The sequence below is a fragment of the Cololabis saira genome, chromosome 21, assembly GCF_033807715.1.
Source record: "Cololabis saira isolate AMF1-May2022 chromosome 21, fColSai1.1, whole genome shotgun sequence".
NCBI classification, from domain to species: domain Eukaryota; kingdom Metazoa; phylum Chordata; class Actinopteri; order Beloniformes; family Belonidae; genus Cololabis; species Cololabis saira.
The window spans coordinates 27744296-27757040 of NC_084607.1; the positions used below are offsets into that span (position 1 = coordinate 27744296).

Genomic DNA, 12745 nt, shown 5'->3' on the forward strand with positions numbered 1-12745 from the left:
AATCACCACAGAGATGCACGACTTCAGCTCCCTTTTCAACACGTATTTACAGCTCTTTTCATAGCAGCTGGTTTAAGGGTCACTCCTCACAACTCCTCTCCACGGTATCTTTTGAAATCAGTGTCGAAATGTTTTTTCTCACCTAAATTCAGAGGAAAACATTGGACTGCAGGACAGATCTGCTCTGATCTGGGTCTGTGATGTCACAGTACCCTGCGAGCCTGAACGGCCCAGCGAATGACATGTTTTCAGATTCAGGCAGCCCAGGAATAAGTGACAGGACTGTGTGATATAAAGGTTTTGGTTTGGTATCAAAATCAGACACGTTCTCATAAAATAACCCCTTCAAGCGAGATTGTTACAACTGGGGAAGGTTTTCAAATGAGCCATTCAACGTGTAGTTGTCTTTTATTCAACTGACATTTATAATATACATCTATAACTCCATTTTAGCGCCATGAACAGCAGGTCTCTGGAAACCAGGAAGGGACTCCTACCTGCACAGGTGTCAAGTAACAAAGTACAAATACTTTGTTACCTTACTTAAGTAGAAATTTTGGTTATCTATACTTCACTGGAGTAATTATTTTTCAGACGACTTTTTACTTTTACTTCTTACATTTTCACGCAATTATCTGTACTTTTTACCCCTTACATTTTAAAAACAGCCTTGTTACTCTATTTCATTTCGGCCTTTAAAAAAAAACTATCCAGTTAAATTGCTCCATCCGGATAGAGTGAATTTGGTTGTGGTTGTTTCAGATGTTCTTGTCCAGTTTTGTTCTTACATCCGTTCCCTCAGATTCCTGCAACTAAACTTGGATGTACATTCCAATAAAGGTTAGGATAAATGATAACATGCCTCTGAAGTTTGACTTTTTGCACCATTACAATACTTATAGGCAACTAGTCATCATATCTCCTGCTCTCTGAAACACATGTTAATGCTCAATAGTACACATATATGCTTCTTTAATATATTTGCATTATACTAAGATTCATTCATTTTCAATGGCTTTTGTCCTTAATGGCTTTTTTCCCCCTTACATTACTTTTACTTTTATACTTTAAGTAGTTTTGAAACTAGTACTTTTATACTTTTACTTGAGTAAAAAACTTGAGTTGATACTTCAACTTCTATAGAAGTATTTTTAAACTCTAGTATCTATACTTCTACCTGAGTAATGAATGTGAATACTTTTGACACCTCTGCCTACTTGTCAACGTGTCCCATTATACAATTTACTGACCCATCAAACACCAAATGCATTTAGTCTTTAGTTTTCCAGCTGGACACACGGGAAACCGAGGGAAGAAAATTATTCTGCAGCACCATAACATCCCTCATCTTTAACTAGCTTTTAGTTGTAGTCTGGTTCTTCATAGTCAAAAGTTTAGGGTGCAGGTATCGGACCCTCGTATCTCACGTCAGACTTTAGTTGCCCATTTTCCAGCAGAAATCAGTTTCAGTTAACACGTTTCGTGTCTCCTTAAAGAACGACCCACACGGAGCACACGGGGTGATTGGTAATTTTCATTTTATTATAAAAACAGTATTTGAGTCCACAGTTTGTTTCCTTTGTACAGTAAAAAATATTAAATTAAACTCCCAAAGTTCTTAGAGGATGGAGTTTTTGTAAAGGAGCTCAACGTTTCCCCCCAAACAGGATATAAAGTCCAAGGGAAGCAGCAAAAGGGAAGAGGAAGAAAGAGACGGAGACTTATGGCTCGTATCACCTTCTTTTTCCTCATTTCTGTGCAACACAGTTCATTTGGATCATCGTCATCGTCATCCTCTGTTTACTCCAAACAGTAGAATCCTAAAAACACTAGAAGAAGCCCAACCCACCCTTTTAAAAAAAACAAACAAACAAAACATCCCAGCCCATGTACTTAAAATGTTACAGGCACAAAGGTATGCACCCCGCTTCCCCGATCCTCTACAGCTCCAGAATAAGCGTCTTTTAAAAGGGAGGAGTGCACACACATTCGAGGGAAAGGGCTTGCAGGTTTGCAGGGGAGGGCGGCTCCCGGCTCGGCCGATGTCCAACGCAGAAGCCGGCCGGGGCGTCAACACGTGTCCGCTGAACATCTCCGAGTCAGAGCTGACCCTCGAGAGCTGCAATAAAACACTGACAATATTCCCACTGACATCTAAAGTGAAGTAACATACTTGCTGCTAAGTCCCCCCCTCCCAGTCTTAACAGTCGATACCAAAAATATAACTTCTATATGAACTGTAGCAGTCTCAGGGTATACAACATCCCCACCCCGTCCCCCGGAGGAAAAGAATAAATAAAGTAAACCCAAACAATAATAATAATAAAAAAAAGGTAAGATATGCATCTTGTTTGGATTTACATTGATAATACACATCACTCCGCAAAAACAGAAAAAAAGCCTGAAAAATGCAAAACAAAATCGGATAAAAAGGTTCTTTGCATTAAATCAATTTTTAAACCACTTAAAATCTAAAAAAAAGAAATCTTAAAAAAAAAAAGGCAAGAACTTCTATTTACTCCCCCACCCCTCAAAATATCACCTTTCTTCTGCGAGAAGTGAAGATGAGGGGGGGGGCTTGTTAAGAGAAACCGCCCCCCTCTTTGTCCTCAGTTGGCAAAAAATATATATATATTAACAGAAATAACTTACAATTAATTTTCATTCATTTAACGACTGCTTGATTTAATGTTCATCTCCCATAGGAAGTTCAGTTCAATGCATCTTTATTGAAAACATTTTAAATAACATTTAATAATAGTAAAAAAAAGGGGGGAAAAAGGCTAGGTAATAATAATTATTATAATAACACTGTCCTGGGTGAGTGCAGTTTGTGCGGCAAACCGAGCAGAACACGAGCTCAGCTTGAGAACAAGTCCTACATGTGGTCTAGAGAGTTGTGGTTAATGTTCTGACCCAGCGGGTCCGGACCACTGCCCCCCTGTCCATGCAGAGCCGCCATGCCGCTCAGCTGAGACAGCATCTCGTCTGAGCCGAACTGCTCCATGTGGTTCAGCTGCTGCTGCTGCTGGTTTGTCGGCTGCTGCTGCTGCTGAGGCGGCACCATTCCTGGATGATGCTGGTTCAGATGGCTTGGATGCGGAGAACCCGTCTGGATCTGGGGGGAGATGTGGTGCGGCGAGGGCTGCGGCTGCATGCGCGGGGACGGGCTCGAGTGCGGCGGCTGGGACTGCGGTCTGGGCGAAGGCTGCGGCGAGCGCACCTGGTTTGCGAGCGACGCGGGATGCGGCTGCCCCTGCAGGTGCGGGTGAGGCGACTGGGCCATCTGCTGCGGCTGCTGCGGGCTCATGGGATTGCTGTGTTGGGCCGGCGACCCCCCCGGGCCCAGATGCTGCTGCTGCTGCTGCTGGAGCAGCCTCTGCTGCAGGGCCTGTTGCAGCAGCGTGTGGGACGACGGGGGTGGGGGGCCACTTTGGCTGGGCTGGGGGCCTTGTGGTTGTTGCTGAGGACCGCCCACCCCCCCTCCACCCGGCCCTCCGTCACCCCCTTGAAGCATGCTATTCTGCTGCTGCTGCTGCATCTGCAGGTGGTGCTGATGCTGCAGCCGCTGCTGCAGTGCAGCCGTGGCCTGCTGCTGGGCTACAGACCCGGGGTAGCCCGGCCCCTGCTGGCCCGGGGGGCCACCGGGCTGCTGGGATCCGTGAGGGGGGCCCTGCCCCACCGCAGGAGGCTGCATCCCCTGCTGTCCCATGAATCCTTGGCCCTGAGGAGGCTGCGGCTGCTGAAACTGGTTATGATTGACCCCCATTTGCTGCTGCTGCTGCTGCTGCTGCAGATGTTTCCTCATGAGCAGCTCTCTGAACTGAGGGCCGTTTAGATTTCCCATCTGTGGCCCTTGGCCCGGCATTCCTCGCCCAACTCCTTGCTGCTGCTGTTGTTGTTGCTGCTGCTGCTGCTGCTGCTGTTGCTGCTGCTGCTGCTGGAGAGAAGCGACCTGCTGCTGTTGTAAGGCACTGAGCATCGGCCTCTGCTGCTGCTGCTGCTGCTGCTGCTGCTGCTGCTGCTGTTGTTGCTGCAGCTGCTGCTGCACCTGCTGCAGCTGAGCCAAGGTGGCCACGTTGACGTTCGTCCCTCCTTGACCCCCCATGTGCATCCCCGGCTGGCCGCCGCTCACAGCATTCACATTCACCTGCTGGTTCCCTCCTTGGATGACATTTCCGACAGGCCCCCCCGTGGGCCCGGGCCCCCCCGGGACCCCCCCCAGGCCTCCGGGACCCACCTGTCCTCCCTTGTATTTCAGGGCCCTCTGCTTTATGAAAGCAGCCATGAGCTGGGGGTTAGAGCGCAAGATGTTGAGAACCTGCTGCTGCTGGAGAGGTGAGCTGGGTGAGCGGAGAGTACGTAACAGGTCCTGCAGAGCCGCCTGGGGGATGTTCCCCCCTGGAACACCTGGAACACCTGTAGGTCCAGGGACCGGTCCGCCTGCAGCCCCCTGTTGCTGCTGTTGCTGCTGTTGCTGCTGCTGCTGCTGCTGTTGTTGCTGCTGCTGCTGCTGCGCCACATTCATCAGGGCAGCATGGCTCTGAGGCTGCTGTTGCTGCTGTTGGTGCTGCTGCTGCTGCTGCCCCGGCATCATGGCTGGATGGCCCATCTGGGTCATCAGAGCTTGTCTCTGCTGGGGCGACATGCCCTGCGCGGCCCACTGCTGCTGCTGCTGCTGCTGCTGCTGCTGAAGCTGAGCATTCATTCTCTGCTGCTGAAGCTGCACCTGAGGAGAGAGCGGCACCTGCGGCAGGTTGCCCTGCTGGGGGGGCTGCTGCATGTGGCCGCCCGCGCCCACCATCATCCCTGGCGGAGCCCCTTGTTGCTCCATGTGAGCGCGAGCAGCTGCCACCGCCGCCGGGCTCTGTGGCGGCATGCCCTGGGGCCCCACCATCCCTACGGCCCCCGGGTGTCCCATGGCCAGCTGCTGCCCCTGCCCCGGCTGGTGGTGAGGGTGGGCCGGCATCAGGCCTGCAGCGGCCGCCTGTCTCTGCAAAGCCATCTTCCTCTGAGCGTCGGCCACCTGTTGGATCTTCAGCGCTATCTCCACGGCTGCTGGTGGAGGACCGGAGGGATGCTGCTGCTGCTGCTGCTGCTGCTGCTGCTGCTGGTGTTGTTGTTGTTGGGGCTGGCCGGGGGCTTGTTGGCCCACCATGTTCCCAGCCATGACTCCACCGCCAGGCTGCTGCTGCTGCTGGGGAGGTGTCGCAGAGCCCAGAACCGGTTTACCCTGGGACTGGTGGAGGGGGGAAGAGCCTGGTGGTCTGCCGCCATACGTTTGCAGATTGTTGTGCTGCTGAAGCTGCTGGGGGTTGAGCCCCGGTCCGCCCTGCTGCTGCTGGAGCTGCTGCTGCTGCTGCTGCAGCTGCTGCTGCTGCTGCTGCTGCTGCTGCTGCTGCACCTGAGGGAGCATCTGCTGCTGATGTTGGGGGGAGTTCATGATTCCCCCTGGCCCTCCGCCTCCACCTGACATCTGTTGGAACTGATGCATGGGGTGTTGCGGGGGCATCCCTCCCGGTTGCTGCTGTCCTCCGTTCCCAGGAGTCATCCCCTGCTGAGGGCCCGGGGGCATCGTCTGGGTGGGAGTCTGCGGAGTTGGGGGCTGCGTTCCTCCTGAAGTCGGGGTACTGGGCGCCGTGGAGACATTGTTTCCTGGCGATGGGAGTCCCACCCCGGGTCCTCCGGGCAGTCCTCCGGCGGGCTGCCCCACCCTCTGCATGGTGGCCATCCTCCTCCGCAGCATCTGGGCCTGCTGGAGTCGGTGCTGCAGCTGCTGCTGCCGGAGCTTCTGCTTGATGTTGAGACAGAACGGAACGGGACATTTGTTCTCCTGGCAGTGCTTGGCGTGGTAGCAGCACAGAGCGATGAGCTGCTTGCAGATGGGACATCCGCCGTTGGTCTTGCGTTTGCAGCTTTTCGTGTGCTGGACAACCCGTTTCATTTTCTGGCAGGACGGCAGGGAGCAGTTGGCGTTGCGGCACTGGCAGGCGTGGACCAGCGACTGGATGCAGCGCTGGATGCTGAGGCGGCGCGAGTCGCCGGGGTTCTGAGTAGCTGCTGCTGCTTGGTTGTTGCTGTCGTCATCCAGGCCCAGACCCAGCTTGTCCATTTTGTGCTCGTGACCTTTAGTGTTGTAGCAGGTGATGCACAAATCGTAATCCTGGAGAGGGACGAGAGAAAGGAGTTATTACACTTTTACTTTTCATGTAGAGCAGGGGTGTCAAACTCATTTTGCTTGGCGGGCCGGATTTGACCAATTTTTTTCCTTGCGGGCCGCACGCTCAAAATAAAAAAAAACTGTGCGAAATTTTTTTTTTCTAATTCTTTTTACTATTGTTATCTAATCCAATATCAGTTTAGTTAATTTTAAAAGAAATATGCACTTTGTTTACACTCTTTTCTTGAAATTTCTCGTTTTTTTTTAAATTATGCAAGATACTTTTAATATCATTTTACAAAGATAAACAGAAACAAGTATGTTTTTTTTTTTTATATTATTTCGCTTTTTTATAGGAAATCTAATTAAAAGCAAAATCTTTCTTATTACATCCGAGAGTGTTTCTTTGTGATTTAGAGATTTTTACAGAAGAATTAAGTGTATTTATTTTAAAAAATTGGCCCGGATATTTAGGCCAGTCAGCACTTATCTTTTAAATGTTTTACTTTGTCACTATCCTCGTATTCAAAACTGAAATTCTCCGAATAAATATCTTCTATCATCTTTTTTAGCAGTGATATTTTTCCTGCGAAAATATATATATAAATATGTAATAGTAGTCAGTTAATAAGAATAAACGACCGTCTACAAAGAAATAAAATCGGCAAATGCATTCTAGAAAACTAAACAAATGTCAAACTGCTCTCTTTGTGGAATAACGATTGATTTGTAGAAGAAATATATCTGCGATTCATGGCAATTATTTATGCCTTCCTTTTTAGTAAATTAACATTTCGTTTTTTTTTTGCGTTTGAAACTTCTCCCGGGCCGCATGAAAACCTCTCTCGGGCCGCAGGCGGCCTGCACATTTGACACCCCTGATGTAGAGTATCATTTTTTGTTAAATCTACACTAATCTGAAGAAGAAGAAACGCATCGTGACAGATTCTCACCTCACAGACGGTGCAGTGGAATCGGGTCTCCACGTGGTGTTTACACTCGTTGCAGGTGTAAACGAAGCGGTCTTGGCTCTGATTGTGGAGCTCCACCAGCATACACATGGAGCTCCACAAAGACCTCCGGAGAGAGCTGAACTCCAGGTGTTTGTCCCTGGCCAGAGTCAGGAAGGCGTCCCGGCCGTCCATCAGGTCACAGGCCATCAGTGGATCCGGGTCGGTGATGGGCGGCAGCGAGTTGGCAGTGGGGCCCGCGATCAGGCGGATGACGAAGAAAACCTGACAAATACAGTCGACGAAAGTTGGATGAAGAGCCTTAAGACAGTTTAAAAATATCTTTTTTATGCATCTTTGCGGTCTCACCAAATGCATCAGTTGCAGTAAATACAATTAAAAATTACTTTTCCGTTCCAGATTCACCGGTTAACATGCATGAGCTCAAAACGGCAGAGAAGCAGCGGAACAGCCATGACAGGTCTTTGATTGGGAATATAAACCACTAAAAAGCTACGCCGGCACACGTTCATTAGGACAGGACTGGTATACCTCCTTGTGTTTCTCCATGGTGGCATAGAGTTTCTGGGAAAGGTCATTGGAAACACTGGGCATCCCTGGTTTCTTCTTATTGGCTCGGCTCAAGCTGCTCTTGTTCTTGCTCGTCTTCTTGTTGTTCTTCTTTTTGGCGTTCTTGCTGTCTCCTTTTGAGGTCTGTGAATATTTTTCAAGGCAATTTCAGTACAGTACACTTCCCAGTGTGAACCAGGTAAATGTATGTTTTGCACAGAGACTGGGTCGTCCACTTACATCCGTGCTCTCGTTGGAGGTGCTGTTCTCCTCCCTCTTCCTCTCTTCTTCCTCCTGCTCCAGCTCCTTGATACTCTCCTCCAGTACGTTGGGCCAGAAGTCGCCCTCAAAGTACGGCAGCTCCTTGGCACTTGTCAGACGGTCCTCTGTTGCCTGCTTGAAGATGTCCTAAAGGGACAAAGAAGAATAAGAAAGAGTGAAGAGCTTTCCCAAAAATGATCATCTGTCACGTTATTTTTGGGAGACATAATGTTCGAAACATGGAATGTAAAAGACAAAAAATTGCTGACTATACTGTTGGCAGCCAGTAAGAAATGTGTTACAAGGAAATTATTAAAAGTGGATCCCCCCCCACTATCGACGACTGGATTGGGATCATCTACGAGATCTATGTTATGGAGAAGATCTCTTCCTCCCTCAGGGTTGAGAAAGAAAACTTTTATAAGATCTGGTCCAAATGGACTGAGTATGTGAAACCAATCACATCTGACTTCATGTGAACTATTCTTTTATGTGATGTAATGATTGTAAACATGGGTGCGCTCCCTGGTTTTGTTTTTTTTTTATTTTCTGTTATTGTTTTTGATTACTGTTCATAAAAAATGCCTGGAGGATAGTAGGGACAAAAACATTTAAGTTAAAGATTGAATGTAAAAACGTGTAAGATGGAATACTGCTGTTCTAAATAAAAAGATAATTAAAAAAAAAAGATCATCTGTCCATCCACCAGACAGGCGAGTAAACCAACCTGTGATAAAACTGCACCGTTTAAGAAATCACACTTGGCGGTTGGAGGACAAATTAAGTTGGCCTGAATGTAAAATGAAGCGACTAACCTTGTAATCGTGGACTATTCGCTCGGCAACAGCCTTGTCCAGCATCTTCTTGTACCACTCCTGCAGGCGTTTTGGTTTGGGGATCTTCTGCTCCCCTGGGTGACAGTGGAAAATGTAATCGTCCCCTTCACTGGGGGGACAGGCCCAGATATGACCCGTCGTGAATCTAAAAGGGGGAAGACATGAAGTCGTGTTTACAGAGGCTTTTATAAAAGATATACATTTACTGCATTCAAGGTGCCTGCTTGTTTTCATGCAGCTGAAAGAGACAGGGCGTCTTCTCTTACCCCTGCCTCCTCACATATTCCAGGTAGCCTATCAGGATCTCGTGGTAAACGGCAGTCCTGAGGTGTCGAGGCTTGAAGAAGTGCACGCTGTCCAGATAGGAAATGTACACCCGTCTTTGATTGGGAGGGGGGCAATCTGAGCCGTACTCTTGGACGTGCATACCGAAGAAACACACGTCTGACCCATCAACGTCCTCAAACGCAAACAAGGCTTTCATCCTGTACGGAAAAGACTCTGACATCTCTCCGCTGTCCACAAACCTGGCAGAGGGGAGGAAGAAAACAAAGAAGAAATCGTTGAAGTGTTGACGTCAGCTTTTCCCTTATCCTGCAACCTCTGACAGAGAACCAGCTAAGACTTATGCCAACCCCAACTATTAGTTACACCGAGTCATTAGTACACTTTTTAAATCTCACTAAATGCTGTATTTCTTACTACAATTTCTTGTCATCTGTTAGATAAGTCTGTCTACTGGCATGAGTGGGTGGGGGTCCCTCACACGCGACGCTGTGATCATGAGTACTTAAAATGTCTGCACCAATCTGTCGTATAAATGCTTAAATGCCTTTGCCCTAATGGGAAACACAAGAAATCAGGCAGCGACCAGGTTACGATTAAAAACAGACCGTACAACCACTGATGTGCTGCTTTCAAATGTTCTCCAGTAATTCAGCTTCTCTGTTTTAATATCACACCAGCTGAGTGGGTGCAGACACAGGTATGGTGTAACTCGTGTCCTCTTCTGCAGCCTCTGCTTGTGAAGGAACCTCTTTAAATATGAATTGGTCCCTTCATAGCCTCATCAACTCCTCCAAATGTAAATAAATAAGTTATAAACACGACATTACTGCAGTTACCCCCCTGCCTGTGAGCACGCTGCTGAAGAACAGGAGATGCTGCCGTGCCGTTACTCGACATCACGTTACCGAGTGCAAACGTTTTTAGACCCATTAATGACTGAATAAACTCTTAATTCATACACTTCTGAATTTAAAAAAAAGAAGGAAAGAATTGGCTCTGGCTTTGAATGTTGTAACTCATAAGTCCCTTTCCAAGATACGGTCTCATCCGCCTTTTATATTTTTGCTTTTAAATGCTCACAACTCCTCCGGGTTTGTATTAACACTCAAGAGACGAGTCATGATGCTAATACCTAAGACTTTATTGTGTGTGCTGCAGAAATGGCATAACTTTCATGCGTGCTGCTGAAGGTGAAATCTGAGCGTGTACCTGGACTTCATGCCTGGCTTGACTTCAACCACCTTGTCGGACACATGGACCACGCGGATGGTGACCTCTCCAGCCTCTATGTGGTTCTGCCGCTTGAGGTAGTCGTTTACTCGAGTCTCCAAATAGTTCCCCAGCTTAGTCTGGGGAAGCCCTGCACAAAAAAAGTAGAGGAAACATGTTTCAAGAGATTCTGACCTTTAGTCATGAGAATAGATACAGAACCAAAGTCTGATTAATTACAATAAACTAGTCTATTTTCTTCATATACTCTGACATTTTGAAATACTTAACAATATTTCAAAAAGTCTAAACTATGAAAAGGAAAAAAAACTCAAATGAAAAAGAAAATCAATAAATGAAAGGGACATGTAGCAGATTAAAAGCATTTCGGATCTCAAAAGTCTGGATGGAAGAACAACTATAAAACACAGACAAAGCATGAGCTCATGGCTCCACTTACTTTTGGCAGCATATTTGTTCTCTTTCCGCGTCTTATTGGCCTTTTTCAGGCAGCCGTCACATACAAAACTGTGATTAAAAAAAATAAACAGTGACCGGTTAAATATTCACTTTCACCACGACATCTGCAACAATAACCAGTAAGTAACAACAACAAGGAAGTGGCTTTTATTAAGAAATAACTGATTCTAAACAACTTAAATTGGTGGGAAATTGCTGAAAGCCACATCATGAATGGTTTAACTGAGGAAGGGCAGATTTGCTCTCCGGTTTGTTGCCATAACACGGGAGAGCATTTTTGCTCCGATACATTGATAAAGACGGAAAACTTCAGATTCTAACCGTATTTCATCCTTAAAGACCAACATTTTTTATGTAGCTGCAGTGAAAATCTGAGCAGGTTAATTTATCTTTGTCTCATGAGTCTGAAGCTTCGTAAATAACAGATTTCTTTTTCAGTCGTGCAGCACAATGTGTTGGATGCTGGCTCACCCCAATGGCCATATGGTTTCATGATGCAGGACGCAGATCTGGTGCATTTTACGACCGCAGTCGGTACATTCCACAAGTCTGACGGTGACGACGAGAAGACAGAAGACAGAAACAATATCCAAAGTTAAAAAAAATAAAAAAAATACAATGGAACAACTTGTTTGTTCTCCTGCAGAAGCAACACAGATCTGACGACCAGAAACTGTGACAATTCAAACTGATAAGCCCCAAGATGCAGCGATGGGATTCAATAATGAAAGAGAAAGAGTTATGAATGAAGACAGGCACGTACAGCTCAGGGTCGAGAGTGTCATTCTTCTTTCGCTGGAACTGGTCTTTGTTGATGGACCTGTGGAAATAAAAAGAAAGCAAACTACTGCGGTCAAGACAACAACTTAATCCCCACGTGGTCTGCAGGCTGGACGTCTCTGCTCTCCAGTCAAGAAAAGCAAACACAGGTTCAATGTGTTATCACAACGTGCTGCTTTCCTGCAACTACTCATTACTTAAATAAATTACTTACAAATAAAAAGACCATTCTTAAACTCCCTCTTGATTTGCTGGAAGCAGCCAAAACATTGCCAAATTCATCATTACCTTTGGGCTTCAATCAATCAAAATGATGACTATAAACTCAATTTAAATTAATTGTTCACTATTGATTCTATAAATATATATTTGTTTATTTTCGTAAAAAAAACAAACAATCAATCATCATCAATTTGACAGAAAAATATTTTAAACAGGTTGTAATTTAAAACAGATGTTTTCCCATAATTCACTGTAAGGAAATGTTTCCAAATGTTTTGCTTTGTTAAACCCGACAACCCCTCCTAAAAAAAGTTAGGTTTTTTGCATCATCTTGCATTACAAAGAAAATCATAAAAAAGTTAGAAAAAAGTTATTGTTGATCAAAAATGGCATTGTTACCAGTTTATGGAAACAAAGAAATGTTAATTCCAACAAAACAAACACTAAAAGCACAATAATCAACGTATAAACTGATTTTCTATCTTCTTCTGTTTCAACTGTCTTCACATAGAGACTAAATTCAATCGTTAGCACAGCGTTACACGTATTAGTGTTCCTTTAGCACATGCATGCATGGTTTGCTTTTAGATTTTATTAAAAGAAGGCAACACTGCAGCAGTTAAAACTAAAAAGGACTCTGATGAAGCAGATAACTCTTATCCAAGGATGGCTTCATTTCATTTCAGCAGTGTTACCTCTGGAGACAATACTATAGTACAGGACTCTCTTACTTTACTTCAGTACACAAACACCGAACATTTGTGTCATAAAGAAACACCTGGCATCGATGCTGGTCAGTGAGAGATAATACTTAAGAGATAACTCAAGTTAAAGAAAAAATAATCACTTGTATATCTAAAGCATATAGTTTATCTGAGCTTCACACACACACACACACACACACAGACACACACACACACAAAAGCAGTTAAGGTTAATTCTAGGTGGTTTTGATGCTACCAAACCAGTGATAAGTTAAGTAAGCCGTG

The 12745-nt window shown here is 46.0% G+C and overlaps 1 protein-coding gene across 7 annotated transcripts in view; it reads right to left on the reverse strand.

Annotated features, from left to right (window-relative positions):
• Positions 1–1728: 1728 nt before the first annotated feature.
• ep300b (E1A binding protein p300 b) overlaps positions 1729–12745 on the reverse strand; it is a 34078-nt gene continuing 23061 nt past the window's right edge. For all 7 annotated transcript variants that reach the window (XM_061711947.1, XM_061711953.1, XM_061711952.1 and 4 more), the window contains 10 exons: positions 11518–11574; positions 11226–11303; positions 10735–10802; positions 10275–10425; positions 9044–9304; positions 8757–8922; positions 7921–8088; positions 7663–7824; positions 7114–7395; positions 1729–6163 (listed from right to left, as the gene is read on the reverse strand). In XM_061711947.1, the coding sequence (XP_061567931.1) occupies positions 2879–6163; positions 7114–7395; positions 7663–7824; positions 7921–8088; positions 8757–8922; positions 9044–9304; positions 10275–10425; positions 10735–10802; positions 11226–11303; positions 11518–11574 (4678 nt within the window). In that variant the 3' untranslated portion in view covers positions 1729–2878. The remainder of the gene's footprint in view (positions 6164–7113; positions 7396–7662; positions 7825–7920; positions 8089–8756; positions 8923–9043; positions 9305–10274; positions 10426–10734; positions 10803–11225; positions 11304–11517; positions 11575–12745) is intronic.